Raw genomic sequence first — 27,963 nt, 5'->3', positions numbered from 1 at the left:
CTCGGTAATTCCATGTAGAATAAGCCAAATCCATTTTCGCGCCAGCGTGAGGGCGGCACAGGCTGAACCCTGGGGGTGACCCACTGGCCCCGGGGGCCCCCACTTATCATGGAAGTCTCTCCCGAAGCCAGGGAGCCCTGTCCCCTTAGCCCATCTGTGGAAGGAGAGAGGAGAATGCCTCTGTCACCTGTCTGCCTGCCACCAAGTCGCTAAGCAACTCGGAGCGGAAAAGCTCATGGTTTCATCTCAAATGGTTGGTAATACAAACACCTGGATTGCCACATCCCTGACCCTGATTTATACTTAAAGGAATGTGGGGAACACCACTTTTCCTGTCCTGGGTCGGTGCTTAGATGTCCTTACCTTTTGTGGGCATTTTCATGTCAGTATTTCTAGTTATGATCAGATGCCTAAGACTGTGAATGTTGGAGACAGAGAACCAGGAAAACACTGCCGCTATTATTATTACTATTATTTTCCAGGTCAAATTCAAACGTTTCTAATTATGGACCACTTGAGTTCGCTAGGGTCGGGGCAACTGCATGGTTTCCAAAACGTTCGCAAAGTGTCTGACCAGCATCACGGGATAAAAGAAGATTCCGTGCCCACATTTCTCGGACCCCGACGCGCCTTAGCATCACTTTCTCCCTGGGGAGCTGGTCAGCAGTTCGGGGCTGCCCGAAATCATGTCTGAGACCAGCCGCCACCACGCCACGCCACTTGAATTCTCCCTGGCTGCAAGAAATTTAAATAGATTTACAGTTTTCAGAGATAGGAAACGTAGAGATTTTTAGCTTTTCCTCCGTTGACACGTCACAGCCTGATGAGAGGCTGCAAACAGAGGTGCGTTTACATTCTTCTCTTCTTCTAACTGATCGTGGCCAAGTTTTTACCTCACGTGATCTGTTTCCTACTAGGAGAGTCATGGAAAATAACACAAAAATAACTAAGTGATAACTTAGTGACAGGCACCTACTGTGTGCTGGAACTCCTTGTACAGTTGCCTGAGTTGCGCACCCGCAGGGCTCTATAAAATAGATGGCCTTTTGTGCTCCCCGGGCTTTGGCAAAGTATTAACGTACAAGGGTATTTTGACGGTTATCAAATCGTAAGAAGTGTTTTATTAAAAATGATAATAATAATAATAAGCCAGGAAATGTAGTACTTCCAGTTTGAGAAGACATATAAGGGAGGGAGGGGCGGAGGGCGGGGCCGGGTGGCGGTTGCCCAGCAGCAGAGGGCCCCTCCCCGCGGGGGCGGGGCTCCGAATGTTTGTCCGTCTCCGTGGTAACCGCGGGCTCCCGGGAGCTGCGGCGGAGCGACGATGGCCCGGGAGTCAGAGCCCGAGTGTAAGTGCGCCCCGAGCGCGCCGTGGGCGCCGCCTGACGTCCGTTCGCGGTGTGATCGTCCAGGCCCCGGCTGCCCTGAGCCTGGTGTGACGAATGAAACCGCTTCTGGCGTCTGCGCCTCGGCCGCCGGGTCACCCGGGTTTGGGACTGCGTGCGGAGGGGGGCGGGGGATGCGGTGCCTCCCCGGAACAGCTCAGGGTCACGTTCAAAGGAACAAGGTCGTGTGCGCGCACGTGCGTGTGTGCACTCGAGCGTGCGTGTGGGCACGTGCTCGTGTGCGTCCCCCGGCGGGAGGAGGGATGAGGGCGGGATTTCTAGAAGCCGTTGGGAGCGCCCGTTGTAAAGAGCCCCGTTTCGGGGCCCGTCCAGCGGCGCCGCGTCCTGCGGGGCCTCGCGGGGCAGCCGCAGACCGCAGGCGGGCCGCCCCGCGAGGTGGTTTCCCGTGGTTTCGGACCCTTTCTTCTGTTCCCCGTGCAATGACTCGACGAGCTGTGTTCGCGAAACCTCTCCACCACCCCCGTCCCCGCCCCCTTTTTTTTAATAAAGACTCTGCATGATAATGGCCCATGATAATCTCCAGTCCCCGGGCACGTGGTCTGAATGGATTTCCAGGTCCGCTGTTTCAGCCCTTTCAGAGTCCCTTTGTGCCCGCGCACCGTGAGGTCTGTTGCCCGCCACGGACGGTGGCCGATTGTTCAGACGGCCTGGCGCGGAATACGCGTTTCTGCGCGCGCCCCCGCGGTGACTGCGGGGCTCCTTTGGGTGGCGGGATGGGGAGGTGGCGGGGGCTCCCAGACGTGGTCACTCACGCTGGCCTTGCAGTGTCTGTGTGCGTGGTCCCTAAGCGCCGCCCCCCCCCCCCCCCAACTCCCGGCACTGCCCGAGAAGGTTCCAGTCACGGGGCGGCTGCGTGGTGTGTGCAAAACGTGCCACGCGGTGGTGGGAAATACACCAGCGCGTCCTTTGTTTTGTTTTTTGTTTTGGTATTTCTTAATAAGTGCATATTCTGTACAGTGAAAAGGAGGAGGAGAAATTCGTTGCCAGGCCGACCCCACACCAGGAGATCGGGTGAAATGCAAAAAAGTAAGGGCCGAGGCCTCGCACTGGCTGTGCCGCAGGCGGTGGTTAGAAATTTACAGCGTCCCAGGCTTTTGAGGTTGTTTTTTTTTGTTTAACACGTAGGTACAGAAACTGAAGCCTCTGGGCGCCTGGGGGCTCAGTTTCGCCCCGGACTCTTGCTTTTGGCTCAGGTCACGATCTCGATCTCAAGGTTGGTGGGATTAAGCCCCGGAGTCAGGCTCTGTGCTGACAGCAAGGAGGCGGCTTGGCTCTCTCTCTCCCTCTCCCTCTCTCTCTCCCTCTCTCTCTTTCTCTCCCCCTCCCTCCCTCCCTCCCTCCATTTCTGCCCCTTCCCAGCTTGTGCTGTCTGAATTAATTAACTAATTAATAATAATAAAAGAAACTGAAGCTTCTTCCTGACTTTGGGAGGCATCACTGCGTTCTTCTTTTTGGGATCTAGGGGGTGGGGGACCCTGGGGTGGGGGGTTCCAGGGAGGGGGCGATGGTGTTCAGGGGTGGCTACCCATCTCCTCTCCCGGCAGTGCTGGCTCTCCCGAATTGTCAAGTCTCTTGGGTGGTTTTCCCGCCCCTTCCACTGGCCGCAAGCCCTCCCCTGACCGTCATTACCAACTGGCCTGTCCAGTCCTGGATACCGCGTAGCCTGCACTCCCCTTGCTGTATTCGTTCATTTTCTGCTGCTGCTGTAACGGATGACCACAGATGTAGTGACACAAAGCAAACCAAACTCCGCATCTCTGTCCTGTGGGGCAGAAGTCTGGTTGGTTCTGCTGGGCCCTGCTGGGGTCTCTCTGGGCAGAACTCTCGGTACCAGCTGGGCTCCCTTCCTTTCTGAAGGCTCTGGGGCGGACCGTCCTCCAGGATCACTCAGGTTGTCGGGCAGGACCCACTTCGTTGCGGTTGTAGGACTTGAGGTCCTGTCCCTGTCGCCTGTCAGCTCCTGGACGCCTCTCCCCAGGGTCCCACCTGGCCCCTCACCCCCATCCCAGAGCCCCCAGTGGCCATGGAATCCTTCCATCACAGGGAATCTCTCCGACTCCCCTTCTGGCCCCAGCCAGGGAAGGTTCTGTGCTGTTAGGGGCCCATGGGATTAGATCGCACCCCCCAGGTAATTCAGGAAACCCTATTTTAAGGGCATAACTTTAATTAAATCTGCAAAGTCCCTTTGTTAGGAGCATAGAAATGGGAGGTGGGCTCACGAATCCGCCTTCCAGGCCCAGCGATTTCAGGATAATTAAGGTGAGGTGTTTTCCCGCTTCTCACTACCGCACTATAGACACTCCCACGTTCGCCCTGTCGCGGGTACTCATAGCTCATTCCTACTGGACTTTGGAATTCCCGGTGGGATGGGGGCGCCTGGGGGGCTCAGTCAGTTAAGTGTCTGGCTCTTGATTTCAGCTCAGGCGATGATGTCACAGTTCATGGGTTCGGGCCCGGTGTCAGGCTCCAGGCGAGCAGTGTGGAGCCTGCTGGGGATTCTCCCTCCCTCCCCCCGCCTCTCAAAATAAATAAATAAACTTAAACAAAACAAAACGAACATGATTCCTGGTGCGGAATCCTCTGAGGGAGAGAGCACGGTGTGGTGCGGAGTAAAATTTTGTATTATTATTTCAAATTCTAAGAATATGACTTCCTTTCCCACGTTGACTCATGAAGCAAAACAGTTAACTCTTGGTCTCTTCCTGACGCGGCTGATGTTAATAAAAACAGTTCCTTCCCTTGAGGAACTGTCGAAATCGCCCCGGAAGCGTGTGACGGTTGGTGGCAGAGAGTGAACAAGGACAGGACGAGGCCGTGTGCAGAGTTCAGGAGAGAGGGATTACGATCTCGAGAAGCGCTGTAGACACCCGACAGGCGATTAAAACGCCGGAGGGGGCAAAACCAACCCGAGTATCTGCACAGCCGGAGGCTTCCCCGGGTAGATTCAGGAGTTCAAGCACCCAGCCTGGCTGGGCCGGTTCCCCGCGGCCCTGGGCCTCTGCTCTGGCCGCTCTGAGGAGAATGATTTTGCTAATTTCCTGGTGGTTCCAAAGCCTTCTGGGAAATAAAATCGACAGGATAGCACAACACCAGAAATGCCTCTTTCTCCTGCTTTCCAAAGAGAGTTGGTATCATGTAGGTGACGGGGAATTTTAGTTGTCAGCGCAGCTAGGCCACGGTGCCCAGATGGTTTGGTCAAATTTCATTCTGGATGTCTCTGTTGAGGATGTTTGTTGGATGAAGGTAACCTTTATCCCAGTAGACTTTGAGTGGAGCAGATTGCTCTCTGAAATGTGGGCGGGCCTCGTCTGCTGTCGAAGGCCTTACTCGAATAAACACTGACCCTCCCCAGAGCCAGAGGGAATTCTGCAGCAGAACGCCTTGGGCATGAGGTGGGTTCGTAGCATAATCACGTGAGCCGATTCCTTAGAAGAAATCTCTCTATATTCTCTCTCTCTACACCCTTTTGGTTCTGTCCTCTGGAGAAGCCCAACAAATACGATGTGGTTTTAGCACCTTCTTTTAAGTGTTGATGCCTTTGATCATCCATCTTGAAAAAATGTTCTGTTGATATTTTAACATTTTATGAGTGGTTTCTTTGAAGTAAGAAGCTAATCGACAGGGAGAAGGGGAGACTGTGGTCTGGGCTTGGCAGTATCCCCGAGGTGGGTAGAATTCTGGAATGGCTCAAGTTTGCCTGACCTCTCGTGGACACTTGGCATAGTCCCCAAGCCTTTGAACAGGGGGACAGAGTGCTCTGCGATTGCGCTGTATCCCACGGCACCAGAGACCTCAAGACAGGTAGCATGTTGGGTGGGCCTGACCTAATCACACGAAGCTGGTCATAGTGGAGGGGTCAGAGGCCGGGGAGCATGAGAATATGTGAAGGGGGTTCGGGGATGAAGGATGAAGGGTCTCAGAAAGAGACCAAGAGTTAACTGTTTTGCTTCATGAATAAATGTGGAAAAGGAAGTCATATTTTTAGAACGAGGGCAGCCACTAGGAGCTGAGCGTCAGCCCCACCAACAGCCAACGAGGAAGTGGGGACCTCGGTCCTACCATCGCAAGAACTCGATTCGCTCAACAATAGGAATAAGGCTGCCAGCAGGTTCCCCACCCCACTTCCAAGGCTTCCAAGAGCTCAGCCAGGCCCACATTTTGATATCTGTGTTGTGATATCCCCAGTGGAGAATCCAGCCCCTTCAGGCTGAAGTCCGGACCCATATAACCTTGAGCTAAACGCGGGTTTGAAGCTGCTGTTTGTAGTAATTTGTTATATGGTAACAGAAGTTACCCCGGTTCTTCATGTTCTCTGGGCCTTTTTTACTTTTCACAGGTGAAAACAGAGGAAATACTGTGTCCTGATTTATTGTCACTGCTTCTGGACGTGGACTGGTCAGGGTTTGGATGTGGCACGGGTCCCAGAAAGCCCTCCCTTGGAGCCCAGGCACTTGGGGGATAAGAGAGCTGATCCAACAGTTTGGTACAAATGCTGTATTCAGGGATCAGTTCTCCTCATGCCCCCCGACCTCTGCCCCTCCTCTATGACCATCTTCATGTGATTAGGTGAGGCCCACCCAACACGCTACCTGCCTCGAGAGGTGTCTGGACCCGAGTGGGTCACATAAGTCCTTCTGCTTCCCTTTTACAGCATGGGGACGAAACTAGTCACAGATGGAATCATCGTGGGGCCCAGGGTCACGGATGTGGGCAACGCTTGGATGGGGGGGTGTTCAGGGTGGGCCCTCAAGGGCTCTGTCGCCAGCGCCCTCCCCAGCCCAGGTTGACGTGTGGGACCGCAGATCTGGTCAGCTACTCCTCCGGGGTTCTCTGGAAAGTTATGCCGTATGCGCGTGGCTCCGGGGCCCTCACGGCGCGTGGCCGAAAAGAAATCTCCTTTGCTCGAGTTGAAGTCTGGGTCAACTCTTGTTCTACCAGAAGCATTTGGCAAGGTGTTCCCTGTGCTCTAGTCCTTTCCTGAAAATAGATACCGTTCATGGAGTGTCTGTTCTAGGCCGTGTGCTTCTTTGCCAAAAGCGATGCCATTTAGCTGTCAATCAACCCTTTTGAGTAGGATGATTATCCTGATCTTTCAGAGGAAGAAATTATGATTCAGAGAGATTATGTAACCGTTTAGAGCCCACGTGGTTAGGAGTCTGATTCAAACAGCCAGGTTTTTCCAGTTTTATGTCCTGGACCATGTGCCCACGTGGCACCCCACCACGGGGACATAGGAGAAGCTGGGCCCTTTGTGGAAGGAGCTGGGGTCCCCGTCAGCTCTGCCATGGGGTTTACTCCGTGGCTCCTTATCTTCTACAAGCGGGGATGGGAGCAGAAGGGGCGACGGACTTAGTCCCTGGGGGTTTGGTCAGGGACGCTGAGACATTTATTTCAGTATTGAGAGAGAAAACACCTGTGTTTATTTCCTACGTTGGGTGTCTCTGAGCATCATCATTATGAATTCTAATTATGCCGTTAAACTTCCCTTTCAGAACCTTTGCTAATATTCTAAGAAACCCTCTGTTGAATCGAAAGCCCCATCCTCCTCCTTCTTGGCTTTGTAGGGCCCTGGTTTCTTTCTTTCTTTCCTTCTTTCTCCCTTCCTCCCTCCCTCCTTTCTTTCTCTCTCTCTTTCTTTCCTCCTTCCTTCTTTTCTTTTTTCCTTTTTCTTTCTTTCTTTCTTTCTTTCTTTCTTTCTTTCTTTCTTCTCTTTCTCTCCCTCTCTGTCCTACTTTATTTTGAAGTAATCTCCACACCCAACATAGGACTAAAACCTGCCACCCCAAGACCGAGAGTCTTACGCTCTACCAACTGAGCCAGCCAGGTGCGCCCCTGCGGGGCCCTGGGCTCTCTGATCAGACCTGCACATCATGTGCACCTAGCAGCCCCCCGTTTGCAGCAGGCCTGGCCTGCGTGCTGTTTCCTCTCGTGTCTGTCAGCTCCTCCTCTGGGACTGGGAGGTAGCAGCTCAGCAGATACGCACAGCGGTCTTATTGTCTTATCGTGGAATCTCCGACTTAATTATCTTTCCTGACCAGTTTATTTCTCATTATCTTTCCTGACCAGTTTACCTGCAGTGGAAACACTGTGAGGTGCCAGGTGTTCAGACTTTATGCAATCTAAGGACACTTCTGAACAAGCTTCAGAAAGATCACAGAGAGGATGTCTATCTTTACACCTCTGGGCACTTGAATCCCAATAAGCTCTACAGGCCTCCTGAGACCATCCTGTATCACTGGCCCAACGCCAATAGACCAAAAGGGGAAAAGATCTTCCAGGTGGAAAAGCCGACCGGAAAATCCGATAAGGAGATCACCAAGATGAAAGACGCTCTGGCTTATTTTACCATCAATACAGCTCTGGGGCCCAATGAGGCACAGAACGCACCGCTGTTCAGGTATTTGAACCCCGCGGAGCATAGTTCCCACACTGCAGAAGAGGATTTCATTCAAAGGAAGTCTCCGAGGAGAGAGGGTTCTCCCGAGTGGCGGAGGAGAGAAGAGCTGAGGTTGCCAGAGATGAAGGTTCTCAAGTACAGAGCGGTGGAGTCCAGCCGTCAGTGCGTGATGCCTCCCCGACATAAGGATGAGTATCAGTACATCAGCTCGTACTTAGCCGGCCTGATGAAGACGGACAAGTACAGGAAGTTCTTGCGTTTCCAAAAAGAAGTTCTTGCGAAGCACCATCTCCGGAAGAACGACTTCACTGGGAGGCAGGCAGCGACACGGCATGAGAAGAAGTTGGAACAGGTAAGGAGGTTGACCTTGCAGTCCCGTGGGCACACTGCGGGAGTTCCGGGTGTCCAAATGTTGTGGGTGGACGTCCGCATTCAGACACCTCATTTACATTTCCGGGTAGGATGTAGGATATCCACCAGGGGCTGGGAACATCTGACACGAGGTAAATCATCACGGGGAGAAGTAGAAGAAGGCTAAATCCAGAAACTTAATCAGTTGGAGGTGATTTCATAGGGAGAGCATCAGACGCTGCCTGGCAGCTGTGATATACAATGTTCATGGATAGCAGATGCATCTGAGGAAAGGTTTGCCTAACTTGCTATGAAAGCACTGAGGGCAGAGTGAGGCGGGGTAGTCAGGTGACAGAGGTAGATTCTGCCCGGAGTCACTCGTGTCTGTGGAAGATAATTAGCGTGATGGGAGTCGCTTTAGTGAACTCCCAGGGGCCGTGAGTCATGCACAGTGACCGGGCATGTGATGCAAGAGAGAGACTACGGGAAGAGAGGAAGTAGCAGTGTGCCTGAGAAGTAACCAAACCTGTTTGGCTGAGAGGACTAATGGAAAGAGAAGGACTCTGTGGGTGCAGCAAGTCCTTAAATACAGGGTGCAAGGAGGTGAATAAAGAAAACGAAGACAAACACGCCTTGGACAATCAAGCAATCAGACCTCCTCAGGCTCCTCGGTTGGCTGCCTGGCTCTGCCCAGACCCAGCTCTGGGCTGGTATGAGCTGGACCCGCTGATAGAAAACCCCATGGAAATTTCATTCCTCCCCCTGAGAAACTCTTTGGAAAGGAAAATTAAGACATCCTGAAATGTCTGGTTCTGTTTCTCCACCAGGAGCTCCAAAACGTGTGTGTATGTGACTCCCAACAGTTCAACAGACTGCAGGTCTATGGAAAAGTCTTTGAAGATATTTGCAATAGTTCTTTGATATTTGGGGATATCTTGAAAGAAGTTAAGGTAATAATAAGGGTATATTTGTCACATAACAGTTGAGAGCCATACATGACATTCTGCGCACAGGATTGCTGTTCTCACAGAATTCCTGCCAAGTATCATGGCTTCCATTTTACAGAGACGGAAAGTGACTCACAGACTCAAAGTAATGTGCTTATGGCCACGCAAATCACCAGTGGGACATGTGAATAAACAACCAGCTAGCTCACTCCTTAAGCCCATTTTCTTTCCTGCTAAAGCTTTCCAACTATTTATAGACTTTTACAAATTGTATATATATATATATAACATATAAACATTTATAATTATGCATAATAAGTTTATGTAAATTCTTATGGAATTATAAGTTTGTTGTGATTTCATGATGAACGCTGAGCTTCATATCAAAAGTGAGTTGAAACGGGGTTTCTTACACATCTTTCTCTTACCCAAATCCTAAAGACGAGGATACTTAAACGCAGGAATACAGTGGCCTGTTCTCCAGAGAATGTCCCCATCCCTAGGGAGCCCATCTCTGGCAGGTCGGCAGGACCCAAGTCCCCAGAGCACCCATATGGCAGGAGATCACGTGCTGTGTGTGCGTGTCAGAGTATTTGATGATACTCTTCTGAGGTGATCCATAGTTAACATTCAGACCTGCTTCCAGGTTAGTGAGATTTTATACACTTTATTGTGCGTATTGGTTAATATGTTGAAGGAACATTTTATATTTTTGAAATGATCTAGACTGACATCCTTAACTTCCATATTATTTATACATGCAAAAACACTTACATAGTAGTGTTAAACACGTTTTCAATGGATTTTTTTTTTTTTTTTGGTATAGGATGAATACGAACTCTACATGGCAATACTCCTGCGGTCCCAGACCACATCACAGTATAAGGTAACGAATGATCATGCAAGTGCCTAAATAGAGCCTGTTTCTTCATTCTTTCATATTTCACGGGCAGGAGAAAACATTCAGAATCCAAGAGGCCCCATCTGCTTCCATAGTAGAAAAGCTGGAGACCAGCTGAGGGGCTTGTGGGTAAGGACTTCACCTGCTCGCAGTGAGCACCAGCGGTGGGGTGGAGGAGGGGCACACACGTTGCTTGTGTTGTGCCGATGTCTCTGGCCACCAGTTCTCAGGGATCTCTCTGGCTCGTCCCCCTGTAACCTTGTCCTCCCATGGCTGTTTCACTCAGCACTGGCCCTTTTCTCCCTCTTTCTCTGGTTATACGATATATTTGCTCACCTTTGTACTGATGATCCCCAGCTCTGTCTATGGCACCCAGATACTTCCTGGGAGTTCCAGATTATACCTGTGTCCAGGTATAATCCCATTGGATGTTGACACTTAGGTGTCTGGGGCAGGCAGATTACAGACCTAAAGATAGGGAAACTATCCTGAATTACCTGGGGGGCCCAATCTAATCCCACGGACCCCTACAAGCTGAGGCCTACGTCTGCTTCCCTGGGTGGGGCCAGAGGGGAGTCGGAGAGGTAATGCAGCACGTACAAGTGCATGGTGTCCTCGCCTAACTGCTGACAGCCCCCAGGTGTCCCCTCCAGGCTGAGGTCGCACCTGTGGATGTTCTAGTAAGGAAAATAGACTGCGAGATCAACTCCCTCGTTTGCAAAAACTAAGAGGATGTAGCATTACTAAAACTACTTTTGACTTTTTGAATTCAATAAAGTTTAAGAATTCTGTCTTATAAATTGGGAAGTACAGTTGCCTTGTATTTGAAAAACATCACAGCCTTACAGGGAGGTCAGTTCTGATTTACTCCTTAAATCTTTTCTTTTCATCTGTAATTATTTTATTATTTTATTTTAATTTTATTTTGTCTTATTTTACTTTATCTTATCTCATCTTAGGAGCAGAGGAAGAGGGAGAGACAGCCTTTTTTTTAAAGTTTATTTATTTTGAGAGAGAGCGAGCAAGCGAGCAGCATGAGTGGGGAAGCGGCCGAGAGAGGGGGAGAGAGAATCCCAAGTAGGATCCACACTGTCGGGGCACAGAGCCCGACTCGGGGCTCCCTCTCATGAACTGTGACATCATGACTTGAGCTAAAACCAAGAGTCAGATGCTTAACTCGCTGAGCCGCCCAGGTGCCCCAGAAAAGTAAGCTTTTGTTTGAGAGGAACAAGCAAAGGCTCTGGTTGGCGGCCTACCCTGTTCCTTGGGTTTTTCACGTTGAGTCCAGATGAACGTATGCATGCTAATTTCAATCAAACACCAGCATGAAAAGTTCCCTGGCCAACAGGGCATCAGCTCTTTCTTTCTGTTTCTGGAAATGTGGCAGCCCATCACCTAAAGACGCAGGGATCTTTGTGTCTCCACATCCTACGGTGAAACCCCACCACTTTTTAAATGTCTTCGTAAAATAAAGCCTTCATAAATTTTAAAACAATATTTTGTCCAGATCTTTACATGACGAGTTATCCCTCCTCCCATATTTTCCTCTCTATTTACCTATTTTACCTAGAATTTCTATTTTGACTCAAAATATCTTGAATACACTGTAATATTCCTTCCTGTGTGCGTCTCATCCGTTACGGCCTTGTCCTCCTAGACTCTGCTGGCTAATGCCAAGGGGCTGGAGAAGAGGTCCGTGAAGACAGCAGATGTCAACCAGGCCAGGGAGGAGCTGAGGGCGATTGTGACGGCCACCAAGGCTGCCCTGGAGCATAATGACAAGTGAGGGTTCACAGTCTGATTTGATTTACGTTGGGATTATACTATTGTACAATGTATTAAAACCATGTGACAAGTGTGTATTTACATTTTTCCTGCATTGTTGGGTGAGATGTGTTGCCTTCGCTAACAGTGTGCCTGTCATCTGACCCCTTTCCCAAGCCATCACATCTGTGACTGGGAAATTCAACCAAACCCAGTGTTTGTATGGGGGAGGGTGGTTTGGGATGGTTTCCGAGGGAATCTCGTCTTCCGTGGTGGTCTCCTGGGGACCTACTGGTAGGTGACCCAGCTGCAAAGTCAAGACACCTTTCATGAATGGGCTATTATTTTCTCTTAACTTAAAAACATCTTTTGACCTTTCTGTATAGTCTTCCAGATGAAATAACAATTGGATAGGGCGCATGTTTTGTAGAGGGTTAAAAAAAAAAAAGATTGAAGCAAAGCCAGCACACTCAAGAAAACAAAACAGGAAACAAAAACCAAAAAATGAAACGGTGCCTTCAGTATAACTAGAAGACAAAAAGCATCCAGACTTCAGAATACCTGAAAATGGAAAAATGCACATCAAATGGCAGTGAATCGTTATCTACGGTCTTTCTACAAACCTTCGTGACAGAAAGGGCAGTGGGGGAAGGGAGAACAATGGAACTGGTAGAAAACATAACATGTTCTAAGACCAGTGAGAGAGAGAAGGAGAGAGGTGAAGAGAGAGTGGGAGGGAGAGAGAGGGAAAGGGAGAGAGAAGGACAGAGGGATGGGGAGAAAAAGAAAGGGGGTAGGAGGAAGGAGGAGAGAGAGGGGAGTGAGGTTTTTTTTTTCAATGTTGATTTGTTTTTGAGAGAGCAAGTGGGGGAGGGGCAGAGAGAGAGGAGGACAGAGGATCTGAAGCAGGCTCTGTGCTGATAGCAATGCACCGGATGTGGTGCTTGAACTCATGAACCACGAGATATTCACCTGAGCAGAAGTTGGACACTGAAATGACTGAGCCACGAAGGCGCCCCCTTTTGCAGACTTTGTATTAAAGATACGTCCTTTTCATTTCTGCTGAAATGGCCTTTAGGACTTTGGTAGGGATTGAATTGATTGGTAGATTATCATCCTGGGAGGGTATCATCACCTTTACCACATTGCACCTTCCAAGCTGTGATCCTGGGAGGCCATTCCATTGACTCAGGTCTTTTTTAAATATAATTTAAAATACGATTTTTAAAAATATAATTTATTGTCAAATTGGCTGACCTATGGTGTGTAAAGTATGCTCTTGGTTTTGGGGGTAGATTCCCGTGGTTCATGGCTTCCATACAACACCCAGTGCTCATCCCAACAGGTGCCCTCCTCAATGCCCATCACCCGTTTTCCCTTCCCCCACTCTCCCATCAACCCTCAGTTTGTTCTCTGGATTTAAGAGTCTCTGATGGTTTACCTCCCTCCCTCTCTGTTTGAAACTATTGTTTTCCCCCCTTCCCCTCCCCCATGGTCTTCTATTAAGTTTCTCAGATTCCACATGAGTGAAAACATGTGGTATCTGTCTTTCTCTGCCTGACTTATTTCACTCAGCATAATACCCTCCAGTTCCATCCACATTGCTGCACATGGCAGGATTTCGTTCTTCCTTATTGCCAAGTTGTATTCCATTGTATATATAAACCATATCTTCTTTATCCATTCATCCATTGATGGAATTTGGGCTCTTTCCATAATTTGGCTATTGTTGAAAGTGCTGCTATAAATATTGGGGTATATGTGCCCCTATGAGTCAGCACTCCTGTATCGCTTGGGTAAATTCCTAGTAGCATTGTTGCTGGGTCGTAGGGTAGTTCTAGTTTTAATTTTTTGAGGACCCTCCACACTGTTTTCCAGAGAGGCTGCACCAGTTTGCACTCCCACCAACAGTGCAGGAGGGTTCTGTTTCTCCACATCCTCGCCAGCATCTAGAGTCTCCTGATTTGTTCATTTTAGCCACTCTGACTGGTGTGAGGTGATATCTCGTCGTGGCTTTGATTTGTATTTCCCTGATGATGAGTGATGTTGAGCATCTTTTCATGTGTGGGTTGGCCATCTGGATGTCTTCTTTGGAGAAGTGTCTATTCATGTCTTTTGCCCATTTCTTCACTGGATTATTTGTTTTGATTTTGGGTGTGGAGTTTGGTAAGTTCTTTATGGATTTTGGAGAGTAACCCTTTATCCGATATGTCATTTGCCAATATCTTTTCCCATTCCGTCAGTTGCCTTTTAGTTTTGTTGATGGTTTCCTTTGCAGTGCAGCTTTTTATCTTGATGAGGTCCCAATAGTTCATTTTTGCTTTTAATTCCCTTGCCTTTGGAGACGTGTCGAGCAGGAAATTGCTGCGGCTGAGGTCAAAGAGGCTGTTGCCTATTTTCTCCTTTAGGGTTTTGATGGTTTCTTGTCTCACATTTAAGTCTTTCATCCATTTTGAATTTATTTTTGTGAATGGTGTAAGAAAGTGGTCTAGTTTCATTCTTCTGCGTGTTGCTGTCCAGTTCTCCCAGCACCATTTGCTAAAGAGACTGTCTTTTTTCCATTGGATACTCTTTCCTGCTTTGTCAAAGATTAGTTGGCCATATGTTTGTGGGTACATTCTGGGTTCTCTTTTCTATTCCACTGGTCTGTGTGTCTGTTTTTGTGCGAATACCATACCATCTTGATGGTTACAGCTTTGTAGTAGAGGCTAAAGTCTGGGATTATGATGCCTCCTGCTTTGGTTTTTTTTTTTTTCAACATCACTTTGGCTATTCAGGGTCTTTTGTGGTTCCATACAAATTTTAGGATTGTTTGTTCTAGCTTTGAGAAGAATGCCAGTGCAATTTTGATTGGGATTGCATTGAATGTGTAGATTGCTTTGGGTAGTATTGACATGTTAACAATATCCATTCTTCCAATGCATGAGCATGCAATGTTTTTCCATTTATTTGTGTCTTCTTCAATTTACTTCATAAGTTTTCTATAGTTTTCAGCATACATATCTTTTACCTCCTTGGTTAGGTTTATTCCTAGGTATTTTATGGTTCTTGGTGCAATTGCAAATGGGATAGATTTCTTGATTTCTCTTTCTCTGGCTTCATTATTGGTGTATAGGAATGCCAACTGATTTATGTACATTGGTTTTGTGCCCCGCGACTCTGCTGAACTCACGTATCAGTTCTAGCAGCTTTTTTGTGGAGTCTTTTGGGTTTTCCATGTAGAGTATCACGTCGTCTATGAAAAGTGAAAGTTTGACTTTGTCTTTGCCAGCTTTGATGCCTTTTATTTCATTTTGTTGTATGATTGCTGAGGCTAGGACTTCCAACACTATGTTAAACAACAGTGGTGAGAGTGGACATCCCTGTCATGTTCCTGATCTCAGGGGGAAAGCTCTCAGTTTTCATTGAGGATTATGTTAGCTGTGGGTTTTTCATATATGGCTTTTATGATGTTTAAGTATGTTCCTTCTGTCCCAACTTTCTTGAGGGGTTTTTGTGAAGAAAAGTTGCTGTATTTTGTCAAATACTTTTTCTACATCTATTGACAGGATCATATGGTTCTTATCCTTTCTTTTTATTATTATTTTATTTTATTTTATTTATTTTTTATTTTATTAATGTGATGTATCACAATGATTTGCAAATACTGTACCAGCCCTGCAGCCCAGGAGGGTCTGCATTTTTGCATCCCTGTTCATCAGGGAAATTGGCCTGTACTTTTCCTTTTTTGTGGGGTCTCTGTCTGGTTTGGGAATCAAGGGAATGCTGGCTTCATAGAATGAGTGCAGAAGCTTTCCTTCCGTTTCTATTTTTTGGAACAGCTTGAGAAAGATAGGTATTAACTCTGCTTTCAATGTCTGGTAGAATTCCCCTGGGAAGCCCTGTGGCCCAGGACTCTTATTTCTTGGGAGATTTTTGATAATTGATTCAATTTCTTCACTAGTTGTGGGTCTGTCCAAATTTTCTCTTTCTTCCTTACTTGAGTTTTGGCAGCGTGTGGGTGTGTAGGAGTTTGTCCAGTTCTTCAAGGTTGTCCAGTTTGCTGGCATAGAATTTTTCATAGTATTCTCTGATAATTGCTTGTATTTTGGAAGGGTTGGTTGTGGTAAGTCCAATTTCATTCGTGATTTTATCTATTTATCCCCTATCTCTTCTTTTTGAGAAGTCTAGCAGGTTATCAATTTTGTTTATTTTTTTCAAAAAAACCACCTCTTAGTTTCATTGATCTGTTCTCTGTTTTTTTTTTTTGATTCTATATTGTTTATTTCTACTCTAATCTTTATTATATCTCTTCTTCTGCTGGCAGAGGGGTGAGGCTTGAAAGGGAGGGAGAGAGAGAAAGAGAGAGGGGTGAGGAGAGAAATGGAGGGAGACAGAGGGAAAGGGAGAGAGAGACAAAGATAGAGGGGTGGGGGAAGAAAGGGAGGGGAGAAGGGAGAGATAGAGGGAGAGGAAGAGAGAGAAGGAGGGAGGGAGAGAGAGCAGCTTCCCTAAATAATACAGATAATAACAGGTTACTGGTCGGTCTCTCAGAGCACTGACTTAGAAGGAGAGGACTTTGGAGTGAGTGTGGAAGCAAAGAGCCAATTCCGAAATGATGATATGGTGGGAACGGGTTTAAAAGGAAGTGATCGGCATCCTTTAAAGCTGTGCATTGAAGAGAAAAAGAGGCAGAGGAGGGGGATTTAGAAACCCGTACCTCAAACACTCCCCGAACCACTAGCCCTGCCCACCACGGTGCAGAGGTGCAAGTGATCTCTGTCTGTACAAATGGCTTCAAGAGAGAACAGAAAATGGGGGCCCAAGCAATTTAGTTGATGAACATCTCGGCCATCCGACAACAACAAAAAGTCGGAGAAGGAAACTGCCGCTACGCTCCACACTTAAATATTCCCTGAAGAGCGTTTCTGGATATGAAAACGATCTGGAGTCAGTAATGTAAACAATAAGCACAGCAATGAATGGCAATAAAAAGGAAGATGTGAATCAAGCTTTGGCCACTGAGGAAAAGCTAGTTGGAAAAGTCAAGATTATGTCATAGATCCAGACTAAATTATGACGCTCCCAACGTCACATTGAGTGACACTACAATAAAGAGCGTTAGAGAAAAGCGGGAGAACAAGCAAGAGAATGCAAATGACATAAGAAAAGAAAGTCAGAGAAAAAGTGGTTGAAGTGGAAGACAGGCAAAGACGATCCATTGCACATAATTAAAGTCTCAGAAGAAGAAAAATCAATGGGACAGAACATCACACTTGAAACTGTAATACATTAAACATTTCTAGAAACTAAATGCTCTGGATCTACATGCTGAAAAGACTGTTAAGATTATTATTAATTCACTTAATCTCAATCTCTTAACATTGGGGGTCATAATACCTTTCTATTTCTTTTCATCTCTGATGCAATGAGCTAACGTATGTGGAAATATTTAACCATTAGGCCTCTTGTAGGCAGGCAGCATCGACTCATTTGTGGTAGTGATGTTGGTAACCAAATCGCGGGGTTTTCTGTACATATTAGCACCCCCGTCTTTTTCCCTCCAAATCAGAGATAATACAGTTGATTTAGTTTAATTATTGTGTTCGTGTTTTTGTTTTTGTTTTTTCCTTTGGAACCAGGGGGAGGATACAAAGAAATTACAACTGTTTTCATTTCCTTCTTTTGAAATGTTTTTTAAGTTTATTTATTTGTTTTGAGAGAGAAGGAGAGAGTCTGGGAGGGGGAGGGATATAGAGAGAGAGGGAGACAGAGAATCCCAAGCAGGCTTCAGGCTCAGCACAGAGCCCAATGTGGGGCTTGATCCCACAGACTGTAAGATTGTGACCTGAGCCACAAGCGAGAGTTGGACGCTTAACTGACTGAGAGCCACCTAGGCGCTCCTAAAATTTCTCGCATTTTTACTTTTAGCGTAAATGTACTGGAATTTGTGAATTGTATCTGTGGGAGGAAATCGAAATGCACAGGGGACATGAGGTGTGCCTTCCAACAGCAGTGACGTGCTTCCACTGGCCCTCGTCTCTGGTTCGTCTCAGAGTGTAAACGCTGGTTTCTTTGCTTCCCTGCTTCGTAGAAATTCAAGTAACAAAATAATATCCATAAACCCTATGGGAGATCATTTATTTATTTTCCAGCTTCTTCAGCTAGTGGCTTGTGCAATCTTGGTAAGAAAGTATCCTTTGGTTTATTTAATTTGACGGCTGGAGGCTCTCATCTTACGTCGATGTGAAAAATCGCCTTTTTTGATAGAAACCGAGATCACTTGGTATTTGTCAATTTTTTTTTTAAAAGATCTGTGGCATAAAATAGACAAAGGAAGAACGGTGCAAACGGAGTTCTGATGTTTTACTCTCTTTTTATTATCAAACCTGTAGACTCAGAAGTGAACTAGAAGTGGAACGCGTGTTGCTGCAATCAGCTAAGGAAGAGTCGGGCAAGTAATTGTGTTTCTCGGGAGCCAGATACAACCTGTGCACGAATTCATTCTTCTCTCAGATCTTTGTGGTTTTTAGTAGAACACTGAGTTAAGCCAAGACCTCCTGTAGAAAGAATTCCGTTGTTTTGACCAAGACATTTGGACGAGAGCCCGAGAAACTGACCAAATGAGGGGCGCCTGGGTGGCTCAGTTGGTTAAGCTTTTAAACCACCCCCCCCACCCCCCCCACCCCCCCATCCCCCACCCCCCCCCCCCCGCCAGCAGCTTTTAGGATATACTCACAGATCTGACCTGTTTTACGTTCTTAGAAGACCTTGGCCTCAAAGGTTCTTGCTGGAGTCTCTTGCTTCCTCCTGCTGGTTCTTTCTTCCTGTGAGCAACACCCGTGTGATTTACCTGCTGGCCATCCTCCGAGGGTCTCTTGTGGGGCTGGCTCAGTGCTCGTCTTCTGACTCCTTCTCAGGGCTCGGAGCGTGGTGGGGTCCACCCTTCTCCTGCATCCACGTTGCCTATTCCTGGGATCCTCTTCCACACGGGTCGTGGATGGAACTCCAGCTCACCATTTTCCGTCTCCTTGCTGTCTCCTAACACAAGCCCACCATCTTCCTTCTTTCTTAATTTTAATTTGAGTAGCATTGACACACAATGTTTACATTAGTTTCAGGTGCACAACTTGGTGATTTGACAAGTTTATGCATATGCTCTGCGCTCACCGCGAGCACGGCTACCATGAGCCCCAGTACATTGCTGTTATAGTATCATTGACTGCGTTCCTTATGCTCTGCTTTTTGTTCCCATGACTTACTCGTTCCGTAACTGGAGCCCTATGCCTCCCTCTCCCCTTCACCCCCTTTATCCATCCCTCCATCCCCTTCCCTCTGCCCACCATCAGTTTGTTCTCTGTAGCTATAGGTCTGATTCTGCTTTTTGTTTGTTTCTTCTTCTCCTTCTCCTTCTTCTTCTTAAGATTCCATTTAAGAGTGGAATCATATGGTGTTTGTCCCGTTTTTCTTTTAAATCTAAGGGCTTTATTGTTAATTGCTAACGGGATAAGATGAAAGATATAAAAAAATAAACAAGAGGATGTTACTAATTTCTAGAACTGAAGTAAACTTTTCTTAATATTTGATTTTAGCTGTTTCTGACACTTTTCCAGTGCTATGGAAGAAATCTGGTGGCTTGTGTTCATCTTTCTCCTTTTTCCCCAAAGCTTTCTCGTTCAGGAGCCTCTCCTCCAACCATACATTTCCTGTGGAATTTCCCCATGTCGGTGCCTCCGTCTTCCTCCTTAGGTAGAAAAGGGGTAACAGTTGGGTCATTTTAGTGACTTCACATCCCTTTTGACTTCTGTGCCCTCAGTCAATTGTTGCAGGTTAAAACGCTCAGCTTAGGTTGAGGTGGGGATCAGACTTCGTGGGTAGAAGCTTAACTATGGCTGTTCCTACCCGCTTGGTTAGTTCCTCTTGCATCTGTTTAGCTCATTCCCCAGATTTCAGAACTCACCTTCAGAGTTTTCCCTTCTTCCAAATCTGGTAAGTTTGAATGATGGCAGTGGTTTCCATCTTGTTCATTTTGTATAGGTAAGCATTATCACTCTTTCGACTTGCCTTTTTTTTTTTTTTTCTATCAGAAAGGGGTAGTCATTCTTTCTCAAAAAATTGTCTTCCCGCTCTAGTGAGTTACCTCTAATGAGTTACATTCTAGTAACTCAAGTACTGTATAATCAAGTGAGTTACTGTCAATGTCTCCACCTCCTTTCTGAATCCTTAGATATTGATGTCTGTTGGAGCCTTGGCATGTCTTTGGTTCAACACACACATCTTTGATTCCAACTCTTTCCAGCCCAGATCTCTTTTTTGGCTTCAGATTTGTATATCCAACTTCCCTCTGGACGTGTCCACTTGAGTATCTCATAGGTGCCTCAACCCAACACCGTCAAGACTAAACTCTCTGTTTCAATGAATGACACCACCAAACACATGGAGGTCAACCCAGGAAACCTGTGGCAGAAATCTTTCCCTCCTCACCCCATCAACCACCTCAGCAGAGCTTGGAGTTAATGGCCAACATGGAATCTTACCTCTCTGCTCCAGTTTACTCACTTCCTTCGCACCGCGTCTGTCCCTAGCTGTGGCAGAGCTGAAACCTAGGGGTTACTTGGATATCTACCTCTTCCTCTACATTCAGATCCAGTGAGCCCTCCTTGTTTCCAGTCCCTTAAATCATTTTTGTATCTCTCCGCTTCTCTAGGCGACAGGTACCATCCTGATCTGATCTTGTTTGAATGATGGCAGTGGCTTTCTGACTGGTTTTCCTGTTCCAGCCTCGCTCTTTCTCTTCCACTTTTGGTACTGTAGACAGTGACCTTTGTGTGGTTGTGTTTATCCCGGCCTAAAAGCCTTCCACAGCTTCGACTGATGTCCCAACATAGATTATAAGGCCTTTTCGGGTATTCCCCCTGCTTCCTTCCTAGTGTTATTTACCGATGCCACTCACCTGGCCCTCAAAGTCCCCACACTACTGCATACCTTTCTTTTTACTGAAATGTGCTGAAATCTGCCTTTCCGCCCTCTCTCCGTCTCCCCATCCCCTTCCGCCTCTCTAACGCCTGTTCATCATTTGGTTATCGACTTTGCCGTGATTCTGCAGAGTTGTCCTCATACCTTCCCCACACTGTGTTAGGGGCTCAGATTGGGCACTCAGTAGATACTTTTTGATAATATAAATGAATTAGAAGAGGCATGTCCTCATTCTCAGATCAGATCATTTTTATTGACGTGCTTGAACCTTGACTTACATTATTATATTTTAGCATTACATATATAAACACACACTATACACATTATACACAGTATATATATACACTTTATATAAATAGTATATATATTATACACATATATACACATTATACACATTATATACACACATTATATATATGTAATATATATAATATATATAATATACACATATATACACACATTATATATATAATATATATGTATGCATATATGTATATATATGTATATATATGTGTATATATATGTATACATATATATACACATACACATTATATATACACACATTATACACATTATATATAACATATATATAACATATATACACATATACACATACACATTATATATACACACATTATATATGTAATATATATAATATATATATAATACACACATATATACACATATATATACACACATTATATATATAATATATATTATACACATATATACACATACACATTATATATATACACACATTATGTATATATAATATATATATTATACACACATTATACACATTATATATATACACATTATATATAATATATATGTAACATATATATTATATACACATATATATACACATTATACACATTATATATACACACATTATATATATATAATATATATATACACATTATATATTTTATATATATATTATACACACACATATATATACACACATTATATATGGCAGTATATAACATACACCAGTGTTAATAATGCATAATGCTATTCATAAGAGATGACATATTAAACACAGTAATACTTTGCTTTTAAAAATATTTTCAGAATCATCTAAGAAAAATGTAATGGATGAGGATCACCTTACCCTTATTGAGAAGGTTGAAAAGAAGAGGTGTGAAATACTCAGTAAATGGGATGAAATTCATGCTCTTGAAAGAGAAATTAAAACGACTCTGATTCATACTGGAATTTCACATATCACTGAAAATAGGATTAAAAGCATAGAGGTATGTAGTTTATTCATTTGAATGTCTACATTGTTCTTTTGCCTGAAGAGGTTGGCAAACACCTGAAGCAATTTCATTTGGCCATTGGGTGAAAAATAATGGACAGTTGGGTCCAAATATATTTTAATTGCAAAACATTTGTAGCAAATGGTTAGAATAATGAAGAGATCTAGCTAAAACAACAAAAATAAAGGTGATAAAAATTATGTAGAGTTCTGGTAAGGTGCAAAGTGGATCTCTTTCAGGCCAATTGATGTCTCTTAACAATTTTGTATAGAAGATGCTTGTCATGAAGGTGATGACAATTGTCATCCGATATGTCATCTGATACGTAGCTTGAGCTGAAGCTCAGAGGGGTTCAGAACTGCCTACCCACGTGACACAGGTTAGAGGCGGCAAAGCTGGGATTCGAGCTTAATACTTTGGGGGTTCCAAACCCTAACAGTTTTCATTGTGTCACATTGAAACTTCGTAGTTAGATTTTCAGTGAGTTGAACAATGATGCTAGAAGATAGAAATTCGCTACTGCCATGGAAAAGGAAGTCTACTATACTAGAAGTAGTCTTTAACAGTTATTACTAACCATTTTGACGAACCAATGATGAACAATATAATGTAAATTGTAGTCTGTGTTTTGAAATGTTATGGCACTCTACTTTTTGTATGTCGTAACCTAATTAATTTGTGCAATATCTGACTCAATGTTACCACTTTGTTATAGAGTTTATAAATGATATATGATTATTCTTTGTCTCATGGTTATATAATTACATAGATTTTTCCAGCACTATTTTTTCAATCTTTTTTTAAAAAGCAGAATTATAAAGGGACGCCTGGATGGCTCAGTCAGTTGAATGTCCGACTTCGGCTCAGGTCACAATCTTGCAATTCATGAGTTCAAGCCCTGCGTCAGGCTCTGTGCTGACAGCTCAGAGCCTGGAGCTGCTTCAGATTCTGTGTCTCCCTCTCTCTCTGCCCCTCTCCCACTCATGTTCTTTCTCTCTCTCTCTCTCAAAAATAAACATTAAAATTTTTTTAAAAAGCAGAATTATAAAGTGTATAGGAAGTTAGTAGTGGTTTAAACTTATTTTGACTTCTCTCTTTCTTTTAAAATAGTATGTTCAGATTTCTTTCTGTGATTTTGTTTATAGTCTTTTTTTTTTTATGTTTCTTTATTTTGAGAGGGGGGAGGGGCAGAGAGAGAGACACACACACACAGAATCCAAAGCAGGCTCCAGGCTCTGAGCTGTCAGCACAGAGCCCGACCCGGGGTTCGAATCCACGAACGTGAGATCACGACCTAACCGAAGTCGAGGCTTAACTGACTAAGCCACTCAGGTACCCCTACAGCCTATTCTTTTTTAAATGACATAATGTCCTGAGAATGAACACTAATTTACAGTCGAATTTTTAAACATTGAAAATAATGTTATAGTTTTAAATATATTATAACTTTAAATATATTATATTAAATTGTATTATGTATTATGCAGTGTATATATAATTATATAATATAACTTTAAATATGTTATAGCTTTAAATCATGTAATAATGTAAATATATCACAAGATACATCACAAATGTAATGTAAAATTATGTAAATTTTTCCTTCATGATCAAAACCTCTTGAAGTGGATTGAATCTAGGAAATAGAAAAGTCTGTATAAGGGTTCCATATCACTAATTTATATTACTTTAGCTATTTATTATTTATATTTTGCTCCTTAAATCAAATGCTAGAAGCTACAATAGAATTGCTTTTACTATCTTATGAAATAATTCATTTCTGGTTTTGGATTTGATATATGTCATTTATTTTAAAAAAACTTTTTTTTTTACATTTATTTATTTTTGAGAGACAGAGAGAGGCAGACTGCAAGTGGGGGAGGGGCAGAGAGAAGGAGACACAGAACCCAAGCAGGCTCCAGGCTCCGAGCTGTCAACACAGAGCCCTACGCGGGGCTCGAACTCACAAATTGCGAGATCGTGACCTGAGCCGAAGTCAGACACTTAACCGACGGAGCCACCCAGGCGCCCCTGAAATATGTCATTTCTAACCAAAATAAAAAATAACTAAATGCACCAGGGATTTACAGTGTGCCAGATGCTACTGTGAACATTTAAAAAATACTATTTCGTATAATTTCCAACAACCCTAAGCCATTATTAACCCTCTTTTTCAGATAAGGAAACCACAGCACAGATACACTCAGTAACTTGATTGAGGTCACAGTGAGAAAGCAGTAGACTTGGGATGAAAGCTCAATTTAGGTTTTTAATTATATGCTATCTAGGTTCACTGATGTAACTGCTAATCTGAAAGAGCAAATGTTTACACCCTCTGCCCGTCATTATTTTGCTCACAATTATCTTGGATATTCTCATTCACAGCGTTAAATATTTTTCAAGTTTCAGTAATAATACTCTCAGTATTTTGGTTGTGTTTACAGCGAACCTATAGATTAATTCGGGAAGAAGTTACAGCTTTACAATATTCACACTCCCATCAAGGGTCATTTTACATATATTTAATTTATTTTTATGCATTGGCTCTTAATTTTTTATGTTTGCTCTCGGGACTTTATGGCATCTGTTACTATTGTTAATGGAAACTTTAAAAACATTTTACATTACAGTTTGTAATCAGTTATTGCTGGTATATATGTGACTTATTGATATTTGTATTTTTATATTGTATCAAGCCACTTTAACAGATTCTGTGATTAGTTATGAAAATTGAGGAACTGCTTTAGAATGTCCTTAAAATTCTCTAGGTTTTTGTAATATCAACCCTTATGTCCTCTCGTTTTTGATCTAGAGGGCTAGGATCTGTCTTACTACCTGTCCTTCCAGTCACGCTTTGTTTATTCATGTTTTTAAATGATGTGCTATTGGCTACTTTTGAACTTAGAATAACATCATTTACATATTTTTGTTCCATAAGTGGGGAAAAGTATTTAACATATATTCTTAACCAAGTATCTTACTTTTAAAACCATTTCTCCTTCAGACTGAAGCTATAAAATTAGAAACAGCAAATCGAATTTTAAAGAAGAAAATACATGTAAGTTTATGTGAATCAGTGTTTTTCAATAGAAATATTTCCTTGAGTGCTGTGTGCTTCTTGTATTGTGTCATATACAAAATAAGAATATATGCATTATCTTTCTAAACGATAATTTCTGTAATGCTAGGAATATCTCAGTATGTAGACAGTAGCTTAAAGCCGGACAGGTGTAACCTAATGTATTAGTGAAAAAAACAAACAACCTTTTTAAATAGTTGGATATACCAATCAGAATTGACCGTTCCTCTAACCCTTCCACACCTAACAATGAACTGTAATGAGTTTACGTGGTGGCAAGGAATGTAGTGAGCTGGCTCCTCTAATGACTTTCAGGATAGCCCTCCAAAATTCGTACTAAGAATCTGCTGCTTAACTGATTATAGTTCTACTTCTAGGATATATATATATATATATTCCTCTGTATTATATATGGTATACATGAGTATGTTACGCCTGATTCCAGAAATTGTATTCCATTTTGGTTCAGTGTTCTTGTTGATATGTATGAGCAATACCATGCCATTATACGGAAACAATGACTTTTTCTTCGTGGTAGATTATTGAAAACAATGTGAAGCAGAACCTAGAGAAGCATGAGACAAGTGAGCGGGAGCAGCAGTAAGTATTGATGTCATGGTAGGAGAAGCGGGACAATCTCATGCTACTCTCAAAACCATCCATTCAAACCGAGATCAGACTAAACAGTACTTTGGAAGTGTTTATATTCATGAGTGTTAAATAGGCATGTTTCATCCTGTGCTTAAGAATGCTTAGACCAACTCCGTTGGTTGAGCGTTCGACTTCGGCTCAGGTCACGATCTCACGGTTCGTGGGTTCGAGCCCCGCGTCGGGCTCTGTGCTGACAGCTCGGAGCCCGGAGCCCGCTTCGGATTCTGGGTCTCCCTCTCTCTCTGCCCCTCCCCCACCACTCATACTCTGTCTCTCTCTCCTTCAAAAATAAATAAACATTAAAAAATGTATACACACACACACACACACACACACGTATAAAAGAATGCTTAGCCCAAGATTTAAATCTCAGTCAGTATATATTGTTTAGCAATATAGAAATAAATTATTTGGAAAGAAGTGAAGAATTGAGACTAAATTCTCATGGGCAAGGATCGGGAAAGTGGGGAGACGTGTGACTAGGGGTGGCTTTCTTTTCTCAAATTATATAGCTTTTAGAGATATTAAATTTAAAATATTTTTTAAACATTTATTTATTGTTGACAGACAGAGACAGAGCATGAGCGGGGGAGGGGCAGAGAGAGGGGGAGACACAGAATCTGAAGCGGCCTCCAGGCTCTGAGCTGTCAGCACAGAGCCCAATGTGGGGCTCAAACTCACAAACTGCGAGATCATCACCTGAGCCGAAGTTGGATGCTCAACCGTTGGATGCTCACCCAGGCCCCCTAGAGATATTAAATTTTTGAAGAAGCCTATATAGGTATTGCTCTGACAACTTTAATTTAAAAATGAAATGGTTGATTTATATTATCTGTTTTACATGTTTAGCCTTTTATGGTTAATTTTCTTGCAGTTGGTCCTATAGCTCAAATCTCAGGATTTGGTAAGGCCGAGAGCAACAGAAAACTACTGGTTTAAGCATGGAAAAGACTAATTTGTAAAAACAGTAAAAAGACGTTTAGTTGTAGGGGGCCTAGGTTCAATGATAATATTGGGAACTGGTGTCTTTCTCTCTTCCTTCTCTGTTCCCCTTGAGTATCGTTTTCCTCCTCAGTGTGGCTGTCTCCAGGGGAACCTGGGTGGCTCTGTCGATTAAGCATCTGACTTCGGCTCAGGTCACGATCTCGCGGTCTGTGAGTTCGAGCCCCACGTCGGGCTCTGGGCTGATGGCTCAGAGCCTGGAGCCTGCTTCCGATTCTGTGTCTCCCTCTCTCTGACCCTCCCCCTTTCATGCTCTGTCTCTCTCTGTCTCAAAAATAAATAAACGTTAAAAAAATTAAAAAAAATTTTTTTTTAAATATGCCTGTCGAGAGGCATGAATCTCTGTCCCACGGAGGAACAAAGGGGGAAGAAAGGGACAAAAGCCAAGGAGCTTCTCATTATGAGGCTTTTCTATTTTATTGAGAGGGGAAGGCCCTTCCCAGGGATCCACACATATTTCATGGCCCAGCACTGTGTCCCCAGGGCATCTTTAGCTGCAAAAGACTCTATGAAACAGAACACCCTACTTTCCAGTTTATGTCGTAGAGAAAGTCACCAGAGAAAGGTGTTGGAATGGTTGCTGAGTGAACCATACGGGTGGATCCAGGTTCTGTCGGGTCTTAGATCATATTGGGTGTCCTCAATGGAAAAGAAGACGGAATTAAAAATACCAGATTGGGGAGGCTCCTTCCATAGTTCTGGCCACGAGAGCGAATGGACCTAAAGTTTAAACATCACTATCTTCAAGGTAAATTCTGCTTCTGCTGCCACACTGTGTGTAGTCTGGAAAAGGCTGCAGGGGATTGTCCCCCTAGTTAGGGAGAATCTTCGCTACACTCAAGGCCAAAATGCTGCAAAAAATCCTTTAAAATCAAAGTGGAAGATTACAAAGTCTTGCCGTGTGTCTTTGAGTAAATATGTGCCGAAATAGATGTTTATTTAAAAATTTCCTTTTATGCTTAAGGTACTTTCTTTCTCATCTATCGTATTCATTTGTTGTGTTTAAGGAACCTTTGGGATTTCATTACAGAATTTGTAAACTTGAAGGAAACAGACAACAGCCCTCAAGGGACTGGAAAAATGACCCATGAAAATTCACAGCCATCATGTACATAGCGTGAATGTCTGCAGATGTATAAAGTAATCAAGATACATCTCATTTTGTCAGTTTTTTTCAGTTTTAATTTCTAATAAAGTTAATGCACTATATGCATCAAGATACTGGAATAAATACATGTGTGCCTGTGA

General features: G+C 44.2%; 1 protein-coding gene across 2 annotated transcripts; it reads left to right on the top strand.

Annotated features, from left to right (window-relative positions):
- The first annotated feature begins 1,246 nt into the window (after positions 1-1,246).
- On the top strand, positions 1,247-27,963 carry CB2H6orf118 (chromosome B2 C6orf118 homolog). 2 transcript variants are annotated; one of them, XM_043592727.1, is made up of 10 exons: positions 1,247-1,349; positions 7,473-8,155; positions 8,982-9,104; positions 9,928-9,987; positions 11,660-11,784; positions 18,141-18,199; positions 21,796-21,977; positions 24,988-25,041; positions 25,601-25,662; positions 27,746-27,963. In XM_043592727.1, exons 1-10 carry the CDS (start codon positions 1,325-1,327, stop codon positions 27,804-27,806), a joined length of 1,434 nt encoding a protein of 477 aa, XP_043448662.1. In that variant the 5' UTR covers positions 1,247-1,324; the 3' UTR covers positions 27,807-27,963. The 2 variants fall into 2 exon arrangements, with proteins under 2 accessions (XP_043448662.1, XP_043448661.1); XM_043592726.1 differs by having other exon boundaries at positions 1,248-1,349; positions 27,723-27,963.

The sequence above is a fragment of the Prionailurus bengalensis genome, chromosome B2 (assembly GCF_016509475.1).
Source record: "Prionailurus bengalensis isolate Pbe53 chromosome B2, Fcat_Pben_1.1_paternal_pri, whole genome shotgun sequence".
Lineage (NCBI taxonomy): Eukaryota > Metazoa > Chordata > Mammalia > Carnivora > Felidae > Prionailurus > Prionailurus bengalensis.
Note: the sequence above shows the minus strand (reverse complement) of the source record. Positions and strands in the feature narration are given on the sequence as shown.

Excerpts from the sequence above, each read along its gene's own strand:
- CB2H6orf118 (XM_043592726.1), top strand. The coding sequence starts at position 1,325 with ATGGCCCGGGAGTCAGAGCCCGAGT. Across the intron at positions 8,156-8,981 it reads ATGAGAAGAAGTTGGAACAG|GAGCTCCAAAACGTGTGTGT; the intron begins GTAAGGAGGTTG and ends TTTCTCCACCAG. Across the intron at positions 21,978-24,987 it reads ATAGGATTAAAAGCATAGAG|ACTGAAGCTATAAAATTAGA; the intron begins GTATGTAGTTTA and ends TTTCTCCTTCAG.